The sequence below is a fragment of the Drosophila mojavensis genome, unplaced genomic scaffold, assembly GCF_018153725.1.
Source record: "Drosophila mojavensis isolate 15081-1352.22 unplaced genomic scaffold, ASM1815372v1 contig_80, whole genome shotgun sequence".
NCBI classification, from domain to species: domain Eukaryota; kingdom Metazoa; phylum Arthropoda; class Insecta; order Diptera; family Drosophilidae; genus Drosophila; species Drosophila mojavensis.
Genome location: NW_025318906.1, coordinates 14192054 through 14212604, shown reverse-complemented (window position 1 = coordinate 14212604; position 20551 = coordinate 14192054). Strand labels below are relative to the sequence as shown.

Sequence of the window (20551 nt, the reverse complement as noted above, 5' to 3'; positions counted from 1 at the left end):
TACAACAATGCGGAGGGACATTAATTTTAAATAATAATAATTTTTGATATTGATTGTGCAAGGTCGATTTAGAGATATTTAATCCTAGTTCTATATGTATTGTATATGGGGCGGTGTATATGAAAATGTTATGATTTTTTGTATTTTTATATATGATCTTTGCATTGGCTAAAAAACTGCAACAAAAACAACAAACAAACAAAAAAAAAAAAAAAAAAAGGAACTATTTTAAAGAAGAACCAACAAGATGATTATAAAGTTAATCAGGCTTGTGCAGTGGGAAGCGCGTAATTTTTATGTATTAAATTAAATATATATATACATATATATATTATACACTTATATATACAAGAAATATTCAATATACAAGCATATAACAAAACAAGCCTCGGAGAGTCGAAAGCAGCAGCAGCAGTGGCAACGGCAGCAAAGAAATAAATTCTGGACTTGAGATCAAAATAAAAATCAGCAACGGATTCATTTAGACATCTAAGTGGCATAAGTTATAAGCAGATATCGTATCGGAAGCGAAATGGAATAGAATGCATAATAAGCAAAAATTAAAAGAACGTCAAGTGAAATAAACAAGCGTTTGTATGTATAAAAACACCTTGTTTTATTTTAAATTGGGCCCCAGATAAAGTAAAACAAATATCTGAATGTATTTTTTGAATTTCTGTTAACAATTGGCACTTTTATAGCAGTCAGCTTGTGTGAGTTACTAAAAGCTTATCAGAATCTTGTTAGAGCTGCGCATGCGGTGTAGCAACGACTTTGAATTAAATGTCAGAATTTCTGTTTATTCAAAATACAGTTATTACTAAGCTATTTATAATCATAAAACCCGTAGGAAAACAAATAATATTCTATTTAACATTTAAATTACACTGCCTAAACGGAAAGTAGTTCGCAAACATGTATGAACTGAACTGCGTTCGTGTTCGTACCGAACTGGTTCGATGTGGGACTCGTCATCGTTATCGAACTTTTTGACTTGCAAACAGTTAGTCTTATTGGACAGCTGAGCGCGAACGGGTGGTACGAACGCACAAATTTTCTTTTGTATATACTTTAAACCACAAACTGAAATCGACAAAACTTCAAGTGAAAAATTCGAATTAATCAACGCATCATATAGATTTAGTGCTGCATAAGTGACAATCCTCTCTCTTTCTCTAACTCTCCCTCTCTAATTGGAACTAATCACAACTATGCTGTGTTGCGTGTGTGTATATGTGTGTGCGTGCGTGTGTTTATGCTTGGGGCTACAGTAAAACAGCGGCAAATCTTGTGGTTGGTTGCACCTATTAGAGAATCACCCACAAAATACGATGCAAAAAGAAAAGAGCAAGAACTGCCAGTAACAACAACAACAACAACAGCAACAAGAACCCGTATGTTTAGCCTGCCATTGTATATGTGTGTGTGTATATAGCTTGTGGTTGAATTTTGGCAGCTAGCGACAAAATATGTAGAAAATAAATATATTGTACATATGTATATATTTGATAGCTATGCAAAAATTAAATACAATTTGTACATATTCTGTCTGTAAATACCGAAATGCGGTAAACAATAATGTGAGCAACAATACAATAGTGTGTGTGCTTAAATGCTGGCATGTATTTATATTGGTGTGTGTGTGCGTGCGTATAGACAATCAGTTGTCAATGAAGCTGTGCAGTTAGCCGCTGCCGGCGCTTCGCTGTTGTTTATGTTGCTCTGCTCTAACAGCGGCTCAAAGCTTGCGTGCAAGTGTTTTTGTGTGCGTGTGCGTGTGCGTGTGTATTGGTATGCCCTGGCTGCGCTGCCAATAGTCAACGTTTGAATCTTAAGGGCAACCTAATTTGTATTTTGTTTGTCGAACTTATCAGCGCGACATTGAAAAGTTGAACAATATGTTAAAAGCTAGAGTTGGGCGCGTGCTTTATTTTCTTATAAGACTTTATTGCTCTGATTCGAATTTGCGTTATCAATATCTTTTATTTGTATACAAATTTAAATGTAGGTTTCCTTATCAAGTTCAGCACAATTATACACATATGTATATTATATATTAAACGTATTATGAATGATTTATATATTATTAAATATTTTTTCTTGCCAACCGCAAATCGAATTCCCTTGAACAGTTCGATGATTCGTGCTGTAATCACGTGCCCATCTCTAACATCTAACTGAGTCTAGCTTAAATTAAAATTCAAGCTAAACAATATGTGTATTTCTTTCAGTTAATTTTACGATTTTTGTAAAATTCATCACACGTCGACGTCGACTAATGAAACAGCAACGAAACAGAAACAATAATAATACAATCGACATAAATTGTCAACAATAGCAAGAAACAATCAACTCCAACTGAATCTCATGAAACAGCAAGACCTATAACAAAATATAATAATAATAAAAATACATACTAAACGGCTTTATTTTTAAATGTTTGGAAAATAAGCGACTGTGTTTTAGTTAATTGAAAAGTAGTTAGAAAATTTGTTGTGTGTTTTGTAATTTGTTATCAAGTGTATAAAAAGCAATTAAAAGCAAAAGAAAAAAAAAATTGACTTTTTTTTTTAAACGATTTAAAAGTGCGCTAAAACATTTGTGACTCAAGTGTGAGTAGACGAAAGATTTAGCTTTCGCCAATTTGCTTTACATATATATATGTATGTATATAAAAATATAAATGTATATGTACATATGTATTCCATATGTTGCTTAAGCATTGCCCCCAGTTACTTTCATAACCGCCTTCTCCTGCCACCCACTCCTACAATATTTGTTTTTATTTATATTTTGCTAAACGCCCACATACACATACATAAGTGTGGCAAACACTCAGCTGCACTACACACACACTTAAACCAACACACACACACACACACACACACACACACACACACTTATTCCTGCTTGACTGCCACTAACCAATGCCCCCAAAACCGCGTCTAACCAATGCAATCAAAACTTTCGTTCCACTTGTATTTAAACAAATGTTGTTGTTGTTTCTTCTTCCAATATAAAATCCTGGAAAATAAAATCAAAATATGTTAAACTGCGCATTTACGGAAACTAACTTACAACGCAAATTCCTGCATACAACATTACAACAAAAACAACAAACGGATATTTATGGTGAGTACACATGTGAGGCGACTCGCAACCCCCATATATGTAATGTACTTATCCCATTTACAGTTTACTGGGCACGGCATTTTGGGTGTGTGTGTGTGTGCGCCCGAGAACTGAGCTTATTTTCTATTTATGTTTTTATTTACGTTGTTTTTGATGCCAACTTCAAAGAACTGTTACAGGATAACAGGCGAGTCGACCCGAAAGTTGTTTAGCTTTTTGGCTAGAGCTCTGCGTGCGTTATCGCATTAGACGCGTGACGTTACCCTACCCTTGAGACAACAGTTGCCACGCCTCGCATTTAGTTAACAGCTAAGCATTTGCAACCCCACTTTTCACTGGAAAATCATCACGCTCCCTCTCTCTTTGCCTCTCTCTCTACTACTCTCTCGCTCTGTTCGTGAGGCAAAAAGTGTGTCACGGCATTTGCTTTAAGAGTCTGCCCCCCCCGCTTCACTCCCATCTCCAGTTGTCTGCACATTGACAACCCCCCGCGAGCCATGCTGGGCTTTGTCTTCTCAGCTGAAAGTATTGAAATATGTTTATAAGTACTATATGTATTTCTTAATAAATCAATTCGCCCTTTCGCGTTGCCCTGACAACGCGGTCAAAACATTTAACACAAAGTTCAAATACCTTTCTTGCATCTCATATTAAGCTATTCGATTTGAGCAGTATGCCTTGGCCAGCCAAACAAATTGCCAGGCAAACAAACACATGAGAGAGGGAGAGAGACACTAGCACCAGCTGTTTGGCAAATATTTTCGGCTGATGTCAGCTTGGGGCTTGGCGCTTGCTGCTTGGCGCGAGGTCTCGCTTTTTGGGTGCTAGCCTTGTGTGTCGCCAGAGCCAAAAATCAATATTAAAAAACTGAAATCGAAGTCGAACAAAAACAAAAGACATTATTGAATGCTAAATACGTGGGCTATAAGCATATATATCTATATAATTGTATATTATATATGTAAATAATAATATACACATACAAACATATACAGGTGTCATCGAAGCAGCTGCAAAACATAGGCGAAATGAATCGATTCCTTTCCCTTGTAAAATTAAAGTCTGCCCAGTTGTGATATGGTATTACAATGCATAGCAGAGGATTACGAATATATAAAAAAAATGTGGTGATCGCACACAGAAATAGTAGTGGCCATAGAAATAGTAGTAGTCATAGAAATAGTAGTAGTCTTAGAAATAATATATCTATATAATATATTAATATATCTAGAAATAGTAGTAGCTCTAGAAATAATAGAGGAAATAGAAATAGTATTAGTCAAAGATATAGTGAACATACAAAGAGTAGTAGGGAAAGAGTAGTAATGGGCATAGAAACAGTAGGGGTTGTAGAAATAGTAGCAGTTGAAAAAATAGTAGTGGTTGTTAAAATAATAGTAGTAAGTATCCATAGAAATAGTAGTAGAACGAATAGTGGTCATAGAAACAGTAGTAGCTCTAGAAATAGTAGTAGCCCTAGTAATAGTAGAAGCTCTAGAAATAATAGAGGCCATATAAATAGTAGTGAACATACAAAGAGTAGTAGTGGGCATAGAAATAATAGGCGCTCTAGAAATAGTAGTAGCTGTAAAAATAGTAGTGGTGATTATAGTAATAGTAGTAGTAACACGAAGAGTGACCATAGTAGCCATAGAAATAGTAGTGAACATACAAAGAGTAGTAGTGAAAGGCTATAGAAATAGTAGTAGCTTTAGAAATAGTAGTAGCCATAGAAATAGTAGTGAACATACAAAGAGTAGTAGTGAAAGGCCATAGAAATAGTAGTAGTTTTAGAAATAGTAGTAGTCCTATAAATAATAGTAGCTCTAGATATAGTAGTAGCCATAGAAATAGTAGTGCTTTAAATAAGAAGTTAAAACTCATCATATTATTTGATAATTTCAGTAGGAAATTTTACTGTAATATAGAGCATTAAAATTAACAAATGAAAATTGATTGGAATAATTGATCAATTTTACAGCATAGAGAAGCTCGGCAAAGATCATCTTCAGTTAAGAATTAGAGTTAATTATTACAATTTGCCCGAGCCCTGCAAAATATTCCCACTCATTGCCTGTGGCGTTGTCAACTTGCCTGACAGACAGCCCTTCCTGAGTGCTTATTGTCCTGGCTGGGCAATCGATAAGCTGAGGCAACGGCAGCAAAAACCAGCTGCGAAAGCTGTGTGAACTTTGCAGCTGAACTTTGCCCGCAACGCGAACGAGCAGCAGCAGCAGCAGCAGCAGCAGCAGCGGCTGGGGCTGCTCAACTTGAACTTTGCTTACACAACAATTGTTGTCAGACACGAAAATAACATAAGGCGACTGGGTCATTCATTGGGTGATTCAAATAGAGAGAGAGAGAGAGAGAAAAAGTAAAGACGCACTTTCATAATCAGTTGTAGTCATTCCACCAATTACAACTGCTTTGAGGCAACAGTGCGTATGCGTAATGCAAGAGTCATTAGCGCGTAATGCGCATACGCCGTGTGGGACAAGCAATAGATTCGCCATTTCCGCTGTTGAATAATGATGATGACGAGATCTAGCCAAAAATTGAAGATTTCATGCGCCATTGACAATGAGCTCAGCGAGAAAGAGAGAGAGAAGGAGAGAGGTGGAGCGAGAGAGCAAAAGTCTGTACTAAAGGTCAGCTTGATTTGTTTATAAATATAGCTCGCATGCGGCTAATTATTGCTGGTTTTAAAGTTGAATTGAACAGCAATTGAAATGAGTATTTATGACTTTGCCGCAGCTGCCAATCAACTTTAATAACTGCATTAAATGAAATGCGAATTGCGCTGATAAGCCGTGCTAGTATATAGAAAACTCTTTTTGGCATTGAATCACAACTCAAGCTAGACACAGGTCTCTCTGTCTCTGTCTCTCTCTCTCTCTCTCTGTCTCTCTCTGTCTGTGTCTTTGTCTATGTGAGATTTCGCATTCTTTGCACCTAGACAACACCCATTTGTTTACGATGACGTCCTCCCAATTGACAACAAATATTCAACGCTTGTTAAAATGACATCAGCACGTGTGTTTCAACTACACTACATATATTGTATATTGTATATATACATATATAAAGTTATATACCAATATTTGGTTATTCCATTCACTGGGGGCGCCAACTTTCACTGTGATATAGCCACAGAGATAAGATAAGCGCTGTTTAGTGAATGAATCAGGCTTCGCTCTTGTAGATTTCGTCTTTGATTGTCACGTTAATGTCTAATCAATTAATATAAATTGCCAATACCTGAAGCACTTTTCTCAGGGGTGGCCTTGGCTGTCTGTCTGTCTGTTTGCCTGACTCTGCGGTTAGCTACATCGTCTTACTGAATCTCTATATTTAGTGCCAGGCAAACAACTACACCTAATAAGCTGTACAGTGGCTGGAAGGGTTCCTCAGTAATTAATTTGCTGCAGCTCGCATGGTCTTAACGGAGGACCAGATCTGTCAGCTCGGCTTGTTCTCGTTATTTAATTACTGCGCCATATTCAGATGGCGTAATGCATGAGCACATGGAACTCCATGGCAGCCCAGGCAGGCCATTAACAGTGCTGCTTATGACCCGCCTAACGGTTTGTGCGGGCAATTAAAAACGGGAAACACGAACCATGGAGCTTGTGTCTCTTGTCAACCTGTTGCAGATCGACGGCCCATTGCAAATGTTCACATATCATTTCATTTAATTATAGTTTCCAGAGACTTGATCAACTATATTCTAGATGGAAAATTTGCTAAAATTTAAAAAAAAAATATATATATATATATATTGATTGGTGCGTACCAGCTAATTAAATTAAAATTTTAAGAAATTTTTTATATTATATTTTTTATAATAAATCATATTATACAAATTAACTTTATTTTTTCCCAATTTCTATTTCAAATTGAATTAACATTCTGTTTGAGCTTATCTAAGAGGTTTCTACATAAATTAGTCATTTAAAAAAATTTTTAAATTATAATATATAGAAAATTATATATAATATTGAAATAAATATAATATTAGAAAGGAAAAATGATTTGATTTTAATTTTAAAATATTTATTTTATTTAATTTCAATTATTCATTCTTTTTTTCTTTGAGCTTAAGCCTTAAATTCGCTGAAATTAAATTTGCTGAATTTTTCATCATTATTTATTAAAAATACATTTATATATACTGTATGAAACATTTTCAACTGATTAAGGTATGTGGCTTAAGGCGTTTTGTTTTGTTTTTGAATTTAGCCAAATTGTTGTTCTTAATGAGCATCGATTCATTCTCATTCATTCATGCGTTTCACCTGCAATTATTCAACTGTTTTTCAAAACTAATGTGATTCAAGATGAATCTTCTTTCTTAAACTCTTAGTGAGACTTTTAATTCAATTAAAATACATCAATTAAAGAAAGCGATTTTTAATTAAATTAAAATACATAAAAAAAAAAGATTTTTAATTAAATTAAAATACAATTGAAATAAAAAAAAGTATAAACTATAATTTATGAAATTTTTAATTTTTATAGTTGAATTCATATTTCCATTATAATTTAAAATTTCTGAACAAAGAATGAATATTATTAATATTATTAAAGTCATAATTAACATTCATTCAGTGTATGTTTGAAATCCTTTTGTTAATTTACAATTTTATAGTATTAGAATTCAACAAATATAATATTCATTAAGGAACGTTTTTCTTTCCTTTTCCTTGCATAAAATGTTATTATTATGCCATTCTCTCTATCTCAAGCCAAATGCATATCTAGCCACATTTCTCTGCTTAAACATTCACATTTGTTGGCTGTATATACATATGTATGTATATATAAATGTGTACTTATGTACTATATATGTACATATATATATTTATATGTTGCTAATGAATTGGGAAAAAATCTGGTGGCATCGCATCGCCGGCGTTTCCTTAACAAACAATGAAGAACATTTGTTCATTGTTAACACTTGTAAATTCTGTTGGCAGCAGTTTAGGCACAGTGGGTAAACATATAATCATTTTTTAATAAAAATCTGTTAGTTTGTAATTCAGATTACTTATAAAAATTTCCTTATAAAAAAACCAAATAATTATTTATTATTTTATTAAAAAAAAAAAAATTCGTTATGTAGTATTTGCAAAATTTCTGTCAATGCTTTGTACCACTGTGCAGCAGCGAAAGATGCGTTCGGTATTTTGATCATTCAGCTGTTTGGCGTTGCTTTTGTATTTTGCTTTCTGTTTTACTTGTTTTGCTATTGTTCTATGCTTAAAAATATCCACGAATACTTGTTGCTCTCGTAAGAGCTCTTGGTCCGCGCCCCCCTCCTGCCCACCTGCCCGCCTCCCCACCGTGGGGTCAATAGACGAGCCGTTAAGTCAAAGTCAACGGCGCATTTAAAGCAGCCAAACAGCATTTAAATGCAAGTGTGCATATATGTGTGCACAGAGGTGTATATAGATAGCACATACATATGTATGTATGTATTCATGTATGTGAATGAATTGTATCTCTGTTTTTTCATTCGGAAGCAATTCGCAAATGACATGAAACAGATTCCAGGAGTAAGATACAAATATATATATGTATATATGTATATATATCTCTCTGCTTGTCGAATTGCCAAGAAATTTAACAACTAGCAATTGTTTAAACATTAACTGCATCGAGTGCCAAATAAGCGCGACACGTGTCTAGGTCTTTAGTTGTTCTTGCACTTCCAATTGGAATTTGCATTTCCCAACTAATAATTTCTTATTTGATTCTATGTTTCAGCTTGAGTAGAAAGTGCCTTAAAGGGCTGGCAATTGGGCATTTTTGCTTTTGCTTTTGCTTTGCTACCAAAAAGAAGTCTTACGTCATTTCTTTTTGTGTTTTTGTTGCGTCTCTGTTGAATGAGAATTTATGTATGTATTTATTTATTTACATACAATAGGCGCAGGCTACTGCGACTGACTCTTTAAGAGCATTATAATTTTGCTATGAATTTTGTTGCGCAGCAGTCAAAATAATAATTGGGTTCAAGCACTTTACCAAGAATTTTTGGGCTGGCCAAATCATATAAGTTAGAGCTATAGAAATGTGCAATAAAATAAAAACTTTGTGAGTTATTGTTTTGATTGTAGTTTTATTTGGAAAATATCCCATTAGCTAAATATGCGCAGCGGCTTTGCGCTTCATTCAGTTTGACTGTAGCAGTTACTTATATATCTTTTATGTATTCTCTGCACTTTATATGAAATTCCATCTAAATGTTGACTGAAGTTGCTAAAGACTTCGCTCATACTTCAACTGTTCAATTGCTGAGCTGCTAGCTCAATCAGCTCAGACAGCTTCAAGAAATTTACTTTGCGCACTAAAAGTCGAGCCTCTATTTATAAAATATTTTTAAAATTATTTACACGTGTTCAGCAGACCTAAGACAATGCTCAAGTAAATGCCATTATCTACTATATATTTTCAATTCAAAATGTTATCGATAACTTAAGCAGTTGCTGTACAATCGAGTCTCGATAATACGAAATGGCAAAAATATCAGTTTTATTTTTCGATTTACACAGAAATCAAAATATCGAGATTTATCGAAAACGAATTTTTCAAGGGCATCGATTTTTTCGATTTAGCGGAGTATAAATTATCGATACATTTATTCAATTATTATTATATGTTTCTTATTAGAGCATTCAGCATTTGGCATTTTGTTGTTTGCTTTGGTTTATTGCTCTTCAATATTGTGTTTTTTTTTTTTGTTTTTGTTTAATTTAGTTTCTTTTGTGTTTTTGGCATGTTCTTTGAGCACGTCGCGACCTCAAAAAGTTATGACGTCAATAGTTGCCTGCCTGCCTGCTCCAGTGTCTCTACAACTCTCTCTATCTTCTCTATCTGTTCCTTTCTCTCTCTCTCTCTCTCTCTCTTGGTCTCTCTCTCTCTCTCTCTCGAGCTCTATGCGTCGGCGCATTAACGGCTTTGCCACCTTAATCGACGCTGTGAGATACACACGTTTGAGGGGCCCGCGAATTGTGTTCAGTTTCATTTCGGTTCGGTTTTAGAACAAAACGATTTTCATTTGAGTTTTTCTCCTTATTTGACGCACCTTTTCCGTTATTAATTTTTCGCCAAATATAATATTAATTATATAGAAAACTAAAAGTAAAATATTTTTATTTTATTTGTTTGTTTGTGCAATATTGAAATAGTTTTCGGTTTTTCGCTGTGAGTGGAAAGCTTTTTCATATTTTCTAATGAAAAAAAAATGTTCAAAGTTCTATAAATAGACATGGCTATACACAGAGATCGCAGCAGAGCAGATCCCCGAGCCAGTGGCGCTTGTTGTTGCAATACACATACACACAAACACACACACACACACTTAGATACACCTAAATATACTGTTATATATGGGCCAACTGTTTCGAATTACTAACTAATCCAATTCGAATTTCAGACTTTGTTGCCATTATGATGCTGCTGTCTGATCGCTGGACCTGCACCATGCTCTGTTAAACAATGGATCTAGCAGATCAAATCGATGACTATATCTGTTCGTTCGAGGGACTTGGTGACTTAACAATGGACTCCTTAGCCATCTTCATATTCTTGTGGGCCGTCTTGGCCCTATTCTCCGTTTGGCTGTGCAAGCTGCTCTACCACAAGTATCTGAATAAGGGCGCCAATGCCGCCGCCTCTACCGGCAGTGCCGGCAACAGTCGCCAGAGCAGTGTGGCTCCTGGTGCAGCTGGCAAGCCAGAGAAGCGACTGTCTGAGCCACGTGATCTGCTGGCCACCAAGAGCAAAGTCGAGGACCTATCGAAGCCACTAACCGGCGCGGCCGTGGGCGGTGCTGGCGGTGGTGCAGCGGGCCGCGGACGTTCCACAGCCTCGCCCATGGGCGGCGCAGCGGCCGGAGCGCGTCGTCGCGTGGTGCGCCAGAGCTCTACGGGACCAGAGAACCGTAAGAAACGATATGTGCCGCCGCCCTCCAATGTGGTGGGACCAGAAACGGTAAGTGAAGTGGTGCTGATTCCCCTGACCTTCGAGATCAGCTCAATTGAAATTGATTTCGTTGCAGAGCTCCGTCACATGGACCAGCCAGGTGTTTCGCTGGCTTTACAGCGATCTAGTTATAGTCAACGAACTGCTCATGTCCTGGGTGATAGCACTCAACGACACCTTGCGCAAATCCGTCGAGGAGGTGAGTGCATGACCTCACCAGCACCAGCTTGTGACGTCACTAGAATTGCTTTGCTCCCACCTAGCTCTCCCCTAGTTCTCCCCTAGTTCTCTCCATGCGACGGCGTCCATTGAACCCAGTTCTGGTTACGTGGCCTCGACTTTCAACTTGGCTTTTTACTTGGTTTAGCTCAGGCGCTCAGCCAGTCAGGCGTAGCCGGCGTAGAAACGCGTTTTGAGCACAGCTAGCGATGCTTGTTTCTTTTTTATTATTTGTATTTTATTTTTTTATTTTTTATTTTACCTTTATTGTTTTCGTTATCAACGTCGCTCCCCGAACGTAGGCCAAGGTCAGCAATTTTATTTGTAAGCTGTGCGTTAGTCATTCACTCGCTGCTTTATGACTTTTTCTGGCTCTGTTGTGTTTTCGCATGGCGTTCACATCCATATGAACTAATTCTTTATAATCGCCGCTTACGTAATGTCGCCAAAACCAGAAACAGTCGGCGACGGCAAAGTCGTCCAACAGGTTTTCTAGAACAGAGGCTGGCTAGCCGCAAAGGCTGCCGCAAAGGCTGCCGCAAGGCTGCATCCTTCAGGCCTCAGATTAAGCGCAATCAACGCGACAAATATCGATATAGAATGATTGTACTCTATGCCAGATTTCAGTATTACAATCACATCCTCTTCGATGTTATCGATAGCACAAATATTTATATTTGTCTTCTAATTTATGACCTTGCTTTTAGACTGTGAAATGGTATGATTCAATTGATTCGCGCTATTAGATATTGATGACACGCTCAACAAACCGATATATATAGATAAGAATTGTCGGTTTTATAACAATAGTACAATCTTTATTGCTTGATTATATATTTCGGACTTAATTTCTGTTAGCTCACTTAGTTGTCAGTTGATGTTATCGACAACAAGCAAAGAATCGATATACGTCTCAAATTCCGTATTTATGGGTCACTAATTAAATTGTCATATTTAATCATGGAAGATCGATGAAAATCCCACTTTATCGATTATATTTAATCATGGGATATCGATGAAAATTCCAATTTATCGATTATAGATATCTTAAATATTTTTATGCAAATATTTTGCTAGATGTGGATACTATTATATATGATCGATAAACATCTGTTTAGAATCGATAGTTAATAGTAGGCCTAATCAGATGTAGAAGCATAGAAATTCAGAGACAAGTCTTTAAGCGATGCAATAGATGATATTAAATTCTATATACATATCGATAATAAATAAAAATAATCGTTATCGATAACTTATTAACACATCGATAAATATCAACTGAAATTCTCTTCATTTGCAGCATGGCGTAGCAGTTGAGGTGGTGCGCGTACTGCCCGACAGTCCAGCACCGGCTCTTAATAATATATTTTGCAATTGCGAGGAACAGAATCCCGCTGAAATGGTATGTGGAGTGCTGAAATAAATGATCCATCTATGCTAATTGGAGCTTAACCGCTGCTTACAGCTCATCACCTTCGACTGCGATGCGATGCCGGTGCTGCAGGTGAAGACTTTTAGGCAGAAGTCGGGCAAGGTGGAGACCTCGCATTACAAGGTCACCGTGTCCCGATTCCGTGCACGCATGTCCATACCCATCAACTACAATACGCTTAAGGGTGAGATGCGTGTGGATGGCTATCCGGACGTAAGTACATGGATACATATATGAAATGATACAATAAATGTTGAGAACTAACACAATATATATATCTATATACAGGTGCGCATCACCATGAACAGTGTGGGCGCCATCAAGCCCATGGATCAGGATGAGCAGCAGCTGCAGACAGTCATCAGCGATATATTGACGACGGCGCTGCGCGACACCGTCTATCCGGTTGACTTCTCCATCTACTCGACCTGCCCCCGCGCCGAAGTGGAGCCCCTCGAGTTGCCCGTAATCTATCCCGTGCACTATGATTCGCTGGCGGTGAGAGCGTGTGGAGAGCAGTGAGAAGCGTCTGTTCTGTGTTGCGTGTTCTTTTCGTATTCTCGTAACTCTTCCCGTTGACATCTGCCCCATTTTCAACTAGTATACACACACACTCACAAGTGTACAGTACAGCGATGTCTCTCACTCAAGCACCACACAGACAATGAAAGACAACACTTCTCATTGTTCTAGCGCCGTAACACCAAAGGACATCCAATCTTGTATCTATCATTCAGTGTTCTGTTGAAATGAATGAAATTCGCCTTTTCTGTCTCTAATTCGCCATTTGACATATTCCACTCGATGTTTTGACCATTGCCTTGGGCTTTAGTTAAACTGTCTCTCTCTCTCTCTCTCTTTCTTTTGCGCTCTCTCTTTTCAGGGCAATCAATACTTTCAATATTATTACAATTACTAAATCTCTATATATATATATATATGAATATATGTATAAATCACCCACTTGAGTTCCCCCTCGATTAAAGGCGAATTTCATAAGCTTCAGCTATTCTCAAAGTTCTTCTCTCTTTCTATCTACCTGTCTCTCTCTCTATCTCTACTTCTTTGAGTCAATTCAATTCTGTTAATTCATTCATTGTCACTCGCTCACTTGCATGCTCGGCCTACACACAGCACAACATGGAGCATCTGGGCTCTGGCCTGCTGCGCGACGGCCAGCACATGGTATCGGGTCGTCGCCTGCTGGTGAAGATCGTCAAGGGCGAGGGACTGAAGGATGCGCACGAGCCCTATGTGGTCATCGAGATGGACGAGCCGGCGCAGAAGAACCAGACGGGCACTCAGCGAGGCAGCAAACCCTACTGGGATGAGCATTTCCTATTGTGAGTTTAGACTCTTCTGATCTTTAACTGTACTTCTTGCCTTACTGACTCTTCTTCTTCTTCTTCTTCTGCAGCGAACTCTCCCCACAATCGGCTGAAATACTGTTTGAGGTCTATGATCATCCGGTGATTGCATCGGATCCGCCCAAGTTCCTTGGCCTCGGCCTGGTCGGCATCGACGAGCTGGCCGTGGGGCCCGCCTCCACGCAGGTGCTGCAGCTGCAGCCACGCCCCTACGAGACACAGCCCGTGACGGGCGCCATCACCGTTGACTTTGTGTTCATCGAGGGCGCCGAAATACCAGCCCACGCCCGACCCAATCGCCTGAAGGAAGCCCTGCGCCTCAGCACGCCCGCCATCAATGAGCACATTCGCAACGGCGCCGACCTGGCCGACGCTGCGGTCCGTGCCCTGCAGGATGGCACCCTCTCCGGCTCCACCGGCAGTGGCCAGCCCAGCAAGAGCACCCTGATCATACACAGCGTGCAGCGGGTGAGTTGCCAGCGTTCCGCCATTCCCTGTCAGATCTCCTTTTTCTTTCTTCTTTCTTATTCGCTTTTTCTTCATTTATCTATAATTTATAATTATATTTTGATTTTCTTTCATATTTCTTTTCATTTCATTTCCCGCAGAACTCGACCAATCCACATGCATTTAAGGTAACCTATGCGTCAGTTTCCAGCTCGATTTTTCCATTTTCTTTTTCCATTTACATATATATATATTTGAGTTGAATTTCCATTACACTTAATTATGTGCTAATCAGCTATCCAGATGCGTACATACATATCCATTCATACAACATGTGTAGCGTCCAACGTTGAGCTAATCAGAAAAACAACAAATTTCGTTTCTCGTTCTGTTTATTGATCGTTTTGCCTAACCCCGCGCTTATCTAACCACCAATCGCTCCGGCCAGGTCGAGCTGAACAAAGATGGCCAGATCGAGGTCACCGAGAGTGCCTCGCCCACGGAGCTCGATCAGGCCGTCGCCCAGGCCTTCGAGCGTGCTGCCAACGAGGCTGCGGCCAACGCGAGCTCGACCGATCTGGTGGACAGTCCGGGCAGCGAATCACCCAATACAACAGGTAACACAGTTAACAGCAACGAGGAGACCACAGCCGAGGTGAGTAGCACGCAAGAGTTCAGAGTTTCACATTTGCACAGAGCATGGCATGCGCACCTGTAGTTGAGTTCGGGAGTTTAGCGATTCTAGCGAATCCTTTCCTTTCGCAGTTTGGCCAGCCAAATGCCGCCTCCTCGCCCAATGGGAGTGGCTATCACAACAACTACAGCCTGAATGGCACGAACAATCTGAATGGCAGCGGCAGCGGCTACAACTCGAACAGTTTGACCTGCAATGGCGCCTCTTCGCCATTCCCAAGCCAGCAGCAGCACCAGCAGCAGCAGCACTCGGGCTTGGATCTGGATGATCGTGGTCGGAGCAAAAAACGTAATTTCTTTGGCACCCTCAAGAAGCGTCTCAGTCGTTCTAAAACCCGCACCCTATCGGCCGATCAGCCCAATAACAACAACCATAATTCACAATCAGCCAACAATACAACAACAACAACAACAGGACTCACTCGAACAGCCACTGGAACCCTCAATGGTGATTCTTCCCGTTCATTATCTGTCGATCGTGCCACTCTGTCTAAAAGCAATTCACTTGGTAATTACCCCAAAGTCCATTTCACACCATTCATTACAATCACAAGCAGACATTCACACACACACACACACACGCACACTCGCACACTCACACTCAGACAACATTAATGAACATTCACATTAGATCGTATCTAACTTTTGCACTAAACGCATGTGTTTATCAAGCGGAAAAATATTTGTACAAAAATATTCAAGTGGAACATAATTTGAAAACTTTACAACAAATTCCATAAAGCATGCGCATTATTTAAATATATTTAAAATTAATTTAGGCTGAGCTTTGGTAATAATGATTAATAATAATTAAAACCAAACCATTATACTCTGATTTACCATTTTCAATGGGTTCACGGTATAAAAAAAAACAAGCTTAGAAAATGCAAAAAAAAAAAAAAAAAAATAATAATAATAATAATAATAAATAAGTGGAAAACAATAAATTATTAAAATTATTATTAAAAAATATCAATAAATAATTTTTGTTAATTTTTTTCTTAACGAAAAAATGCAAAGCTTAAATTTTAAGCCTAGATTATTAAATAAATATAAATTGTAGTACATTAAATAAAAATAAATAAATAAATAAATATGAATAAAAAATAATAATATAATATAATAAATAATATATTTAATATGTTATAATATATTTTATATTTCGATACATAAAAATAATATGATCAAGCTATAGAATTATTAATAATACATGAATTATAATTTGTATATATTGTATAATATGCAACGAGTATAGCCAAAGAAGAATTTTAGTATAGCTTTCTCATAAAAAAGTATATATGTATATAAATATATATATATGTAAAAAATATATATGTATATATATATATATATATATTTTTTTTTTTTTTTTTTTATGATAAATTCATTTTTATTTTATTAATATACTCAAAAGTTCAAGACTCTACCTAGCATCTATATATTTGTGTATCATATCATATGTCATACACATGTATGTCTCATTCGTTCTTGTGTTATGTCCTTAACTATACTTTTACCGTTCTTTATTCTACTTCTCTCCCCCCAACGCTAACCAAAACCAAAAACTGTTTTCCCGCACGTAAACTTAACAATCTGTATGTACCTCTTGTTTGAAACTTTCTACGTATTTAATATGTGTCTTACACACATACACACACACACACCTACACACAAACACAAACACACCTGTTGAACTGAACACAAAAACGGAATTTTATTATTATAAATTATTTTCCTTATGCAATTTTATTTCTGTTCATTTGGTTAAAATTATGTTTTTCTTTTATATTTATTTATTTTCATATATATTTTGGTGTATTCGGGTGTTTGGTGTGTGTGGATCTTATTATATAAATATCTTATATAACTGCAACAATAACAACAACAACACAACAACAACTACCAAATATATATCATCATCAACAACTACAAATGCAACAACAACAACAACAACAACTTGCAATTGAAGGACCCCGCATGGGCATTGGTAACTCCATCACCGACCACTCACGACGCTCTTCAATTTCAGAATCCTCAGCCATCTCCGGGTTCTCCTCGGCTAGCAACAAGACCTATGTACACGAGGCGTCCACCTTGGTCCTGGAAACTGTGGAGAATGGCGTTAAGCGGTTAGCATGAATACGAATTTTATTTAGATTAGTTTTCGACTAGACTCCAGAATCTATATAGATGACTAAAGGAAAAGCGATAGATGTCTGATAAGAGTAATCTATTAAGTCAATCCTAACAAGCAATTCCCCTTCTCTAGTATATGTAGATCAAGTTTATGCTTAAACTTATCGATACTCGATACAATCGATAAAAATCGATGTGATAATCTGGTTATTAAGAGCTAAGAGCTCTATATTTGCCATAATTAACATTTACACTAGTCGGATACTCTCGACTGCAATTCATTTGATTTACTGATGATTTACTAATGATTTGATATCTGCTTCCAGACATTTCATCGTCCCACTGGCCATTGCACAGAGGCCTCGTTGGCGTCGCAAGGGCACCAAGCTGCACATCTACAACGATCACACCTTCATAGCCAAACATCTGAGCGGGTAAGTCAGAGTGAGAGAGAGAGAGAGAGAGAGAGAGAGAGGAAAGACGAATGAGAGTGATGGAGAGAGAGAGTGAAGTCAGAGAGTCAGTGAGAGGCGGGAGGAGCGTGAGAGATAAGACTGAAAGAAATAAACAAGAAATGTGAAAGATGATTGAGAGAAAAATGATAGAGCGATGTAAGAGAGATAGAGGACTGCAAGAGAGAGTCTAAACCTAAGAGGAGATTATGATAGAAGCCTGTGTGATAAATGGGAGAGCGAAGAGAGGAACAGAGGAGTTACAGAAGTCTCTCAACTTCTGTTGAAGGAGGAAAATATAAGAATAGAAGTAAGCAGAGTGTAAGGGGAATGAGAGAGAGTAAGAGAGAGAGAGAGTGTGTGAGAAATCAATGAGACATCACAGAGTGATTCAATCTGTACTCCCTGTCCCTAATCTAACATCCTGTTAACATCTTTCAATCCACAGTGGTGGCTTGCAGTGCTCGATCTGCATGAAGTCCATACCCAGGCGGCCGGGCAAGCAGGGCTACGAGTGCCGCGACTGCCAGTTGATATGTCACAAGCAATGTCACGTCCGTGCCCCACAGGCGTGTCCCAATCCCACGGTGCTCTCCATGGAACTGTAAGTTGTCCATTTGCCTATCGCTTACATATATAATACACTTCAGTTAAATATATCCATATATAATTATAACGTTTATATACGGTGGTTGGCTTTAGTAATTGAAGTACTAATTTATTGTTTTTCGTTCTTTATTTCTCTCTTCTTTTAAACACACCCACACACACACGAACAAACGTTACCCTGCCCCTGCTCAATTGACAATTTAGAACCTCATATCCGGTACTCACAGAGCGAGATTTGACTCTATAGTTAACATAACTTACACTTAAATATCCAATATGAAATACTTAACATTGAATAATATTCTATTTCTATCTCTATTTTCTATTGTAATGTCCGCTTAAATGCTCCTGAATATTTACAACATTTTATTTGCAATTATTTGCATTACATATTTGAGTTTCTTTTACTTTTTTTTTTTTAAGATTTGACGTCAAAATTATAAAATTTTCTGTTATTTTATAATTAATTTGAAATTAAGGTTATTTTCTATTTTAGTGGAGGGTTTTAGTCTGAATTTTGACATATTTTTATTATTCAGCTGCTTTAACATACATAAGTACTGTTAAGTATATTACGCATCCTCTTTACGCGTGTCCTTTACTCTAATGTTGTCTCTTTTTTCTCTATATTAAACAATACGCACACATACACATCCGTATTTACTCCATTTGCAATCCACAGAGCTTTCATTACATGCATTGATCTACTCACATACACACATAAACACACAAAGCATGCTTTACACACACACACACACAGGCAGACAAGCATGTACAAGCTCTCACACAGCCATAAAAACTCACACGTATAGTAGTTGCAAACATTCATCTGTTAACTTATCTATACATCTATAAATACTCACACACACACACACACACATAAAGCACTATAATACCCGAATTCATTTTTGTTGTTACACAGTCTTCTAACATAATTTCACACATTTTTCTATTTCACTCAAAACATGGACACAGGATGCCGATTGATCAGTAAAGTTTTAAGCTCACAAATATATAAAAATTAACGTTTTATTATAAAGAAGAAGAAAAGAGCAGCAGCATTAAGCAATTAATAATAAAATATACATTTTGACGTCAAGATCAGTTTATGTTCAACATTCACGCGAAATATACATATGTATAGAGAGCAGGGAGAATATTTTTTTTAGGCCAATTGTTCAGATCTTCCGTTATCGTTCACTAATTTTGGACAATGGGTAAGAACTGCAGCTGCAAGCATGCTAATGTTCCAGTTAACAGTTAACAATTTACAATAACAGCTTTTTCAAATAACAGCCAAAACAAAAACAAACTTTACTTCCTTTTTATCGATAAAATGAAAATTTGAATGATTTAGCTATCGCTTGAAAAAAGATTTTTGTATGTTAATGAGAATGTTTTATTTTTAAATGGATTATTTGAATGTTATTTGAAATTTTCCTATTTTATTTTTTTTGAATAATTTTAATTTTGTTACTGTTACAATTAAATTTTTGATTTAGCTGCCGCCTGTAGTTTGTTGTGTTATAGTATTTTTAAGAATTTCCTCTGTTGTTAGTCAATTTGTTATTAATAATCATTTTTCTATTTATCTATGTATCTAATCTATTTTTAATTCTCTTTTCACAGAACGAAACTAAATCTAACTGCTGCGGATCGTAGTAGGAAATTATAAAGAAACCTACAATAAAACAAATTCGAATCGAAATAATATATATAATTAAAAATAGTATGCAATTTATACATATTGAGCGAAAGAGAAGTCATCTAAAAATATTGAAACCCTAAAATCAGAATGAAACAAACTGCAAACAATTTATAAACCTATAATCTATATATATACTTAATTATGTTATTTATTTTATATTCGAGTGCAATAATTTGGGTTTATTTTTAAACTGTTTTCCTAACTTTACTGCAAATTATTACAAAGAACTTGGATATTTTGTATTTTTACCATCACGAATAATAATTGTACAAATCTGAAAACATTTTTGAATAAAAATTGAATGGCAAAAAGCGAAATTCGAATCATAATTATTGGTCACATTTCACGGATAATTCAGATGGCAACGCTTAAA

At 36.9% G+C, this 20551-nt stretch overlaps 1 protein-coding gene across 24 annotated transcripts; it reads left to right on the top strand.

Annotated features, from left to right (window-relative positions):
- The first annotated feature begins 953 nt into the window (after positions 1-953).
- Positions 954-20495, top strand: LOC6579856. 24 transcript variants are annotated; one of them, XM_015163944.3, is made up of 16 exons: positions 954-1038; positions 2232-2612; positions 10643-11124; positions 11192-11314; positions 12635-12736; positions 12800-12979; positions 13055-13264; positions 13901-14109; positions 14184-14601; positions 14742-14768; positions 15029-15235; positions 15346-15781; positions 17243-17402; positions 17736-17843; positions 18310-18465; positions 20100-20495. In XM_015163944.3, exons 3-16 carry the CDS (start codon positions 10693-10695, stop codon positions 20143-20145), a joined length of 2814 nt encoding a protein of 937 aa, XP_015019430.1. In that variant the 5' UTR covers positions 954-1038; positions 2232-2612; positions 10643-10692; the 3' UTR covers positions 20146-20495. The 24 variants fall into 24 exon arrangements, 22 of the variants coding, with proteins under 22 accessions (XP_015019430.1, XP_032585525.1, XP_015019424.1 ...); XR_006357787.1 differs by lacking the exons at positions 954-1038; positions 2232-2612 and adding exons at positions 18675-18687; positions 19446-19687 and having other exon boundaries at positions 20100-20142; XM_032729634.2 differs by lacking the exon at positions 2232-2612 and having other exon boundaries at positions 1011-1038.
- The last annotated feature ends 56 nt before the right edge of the window (positions 20496-20551 follow it).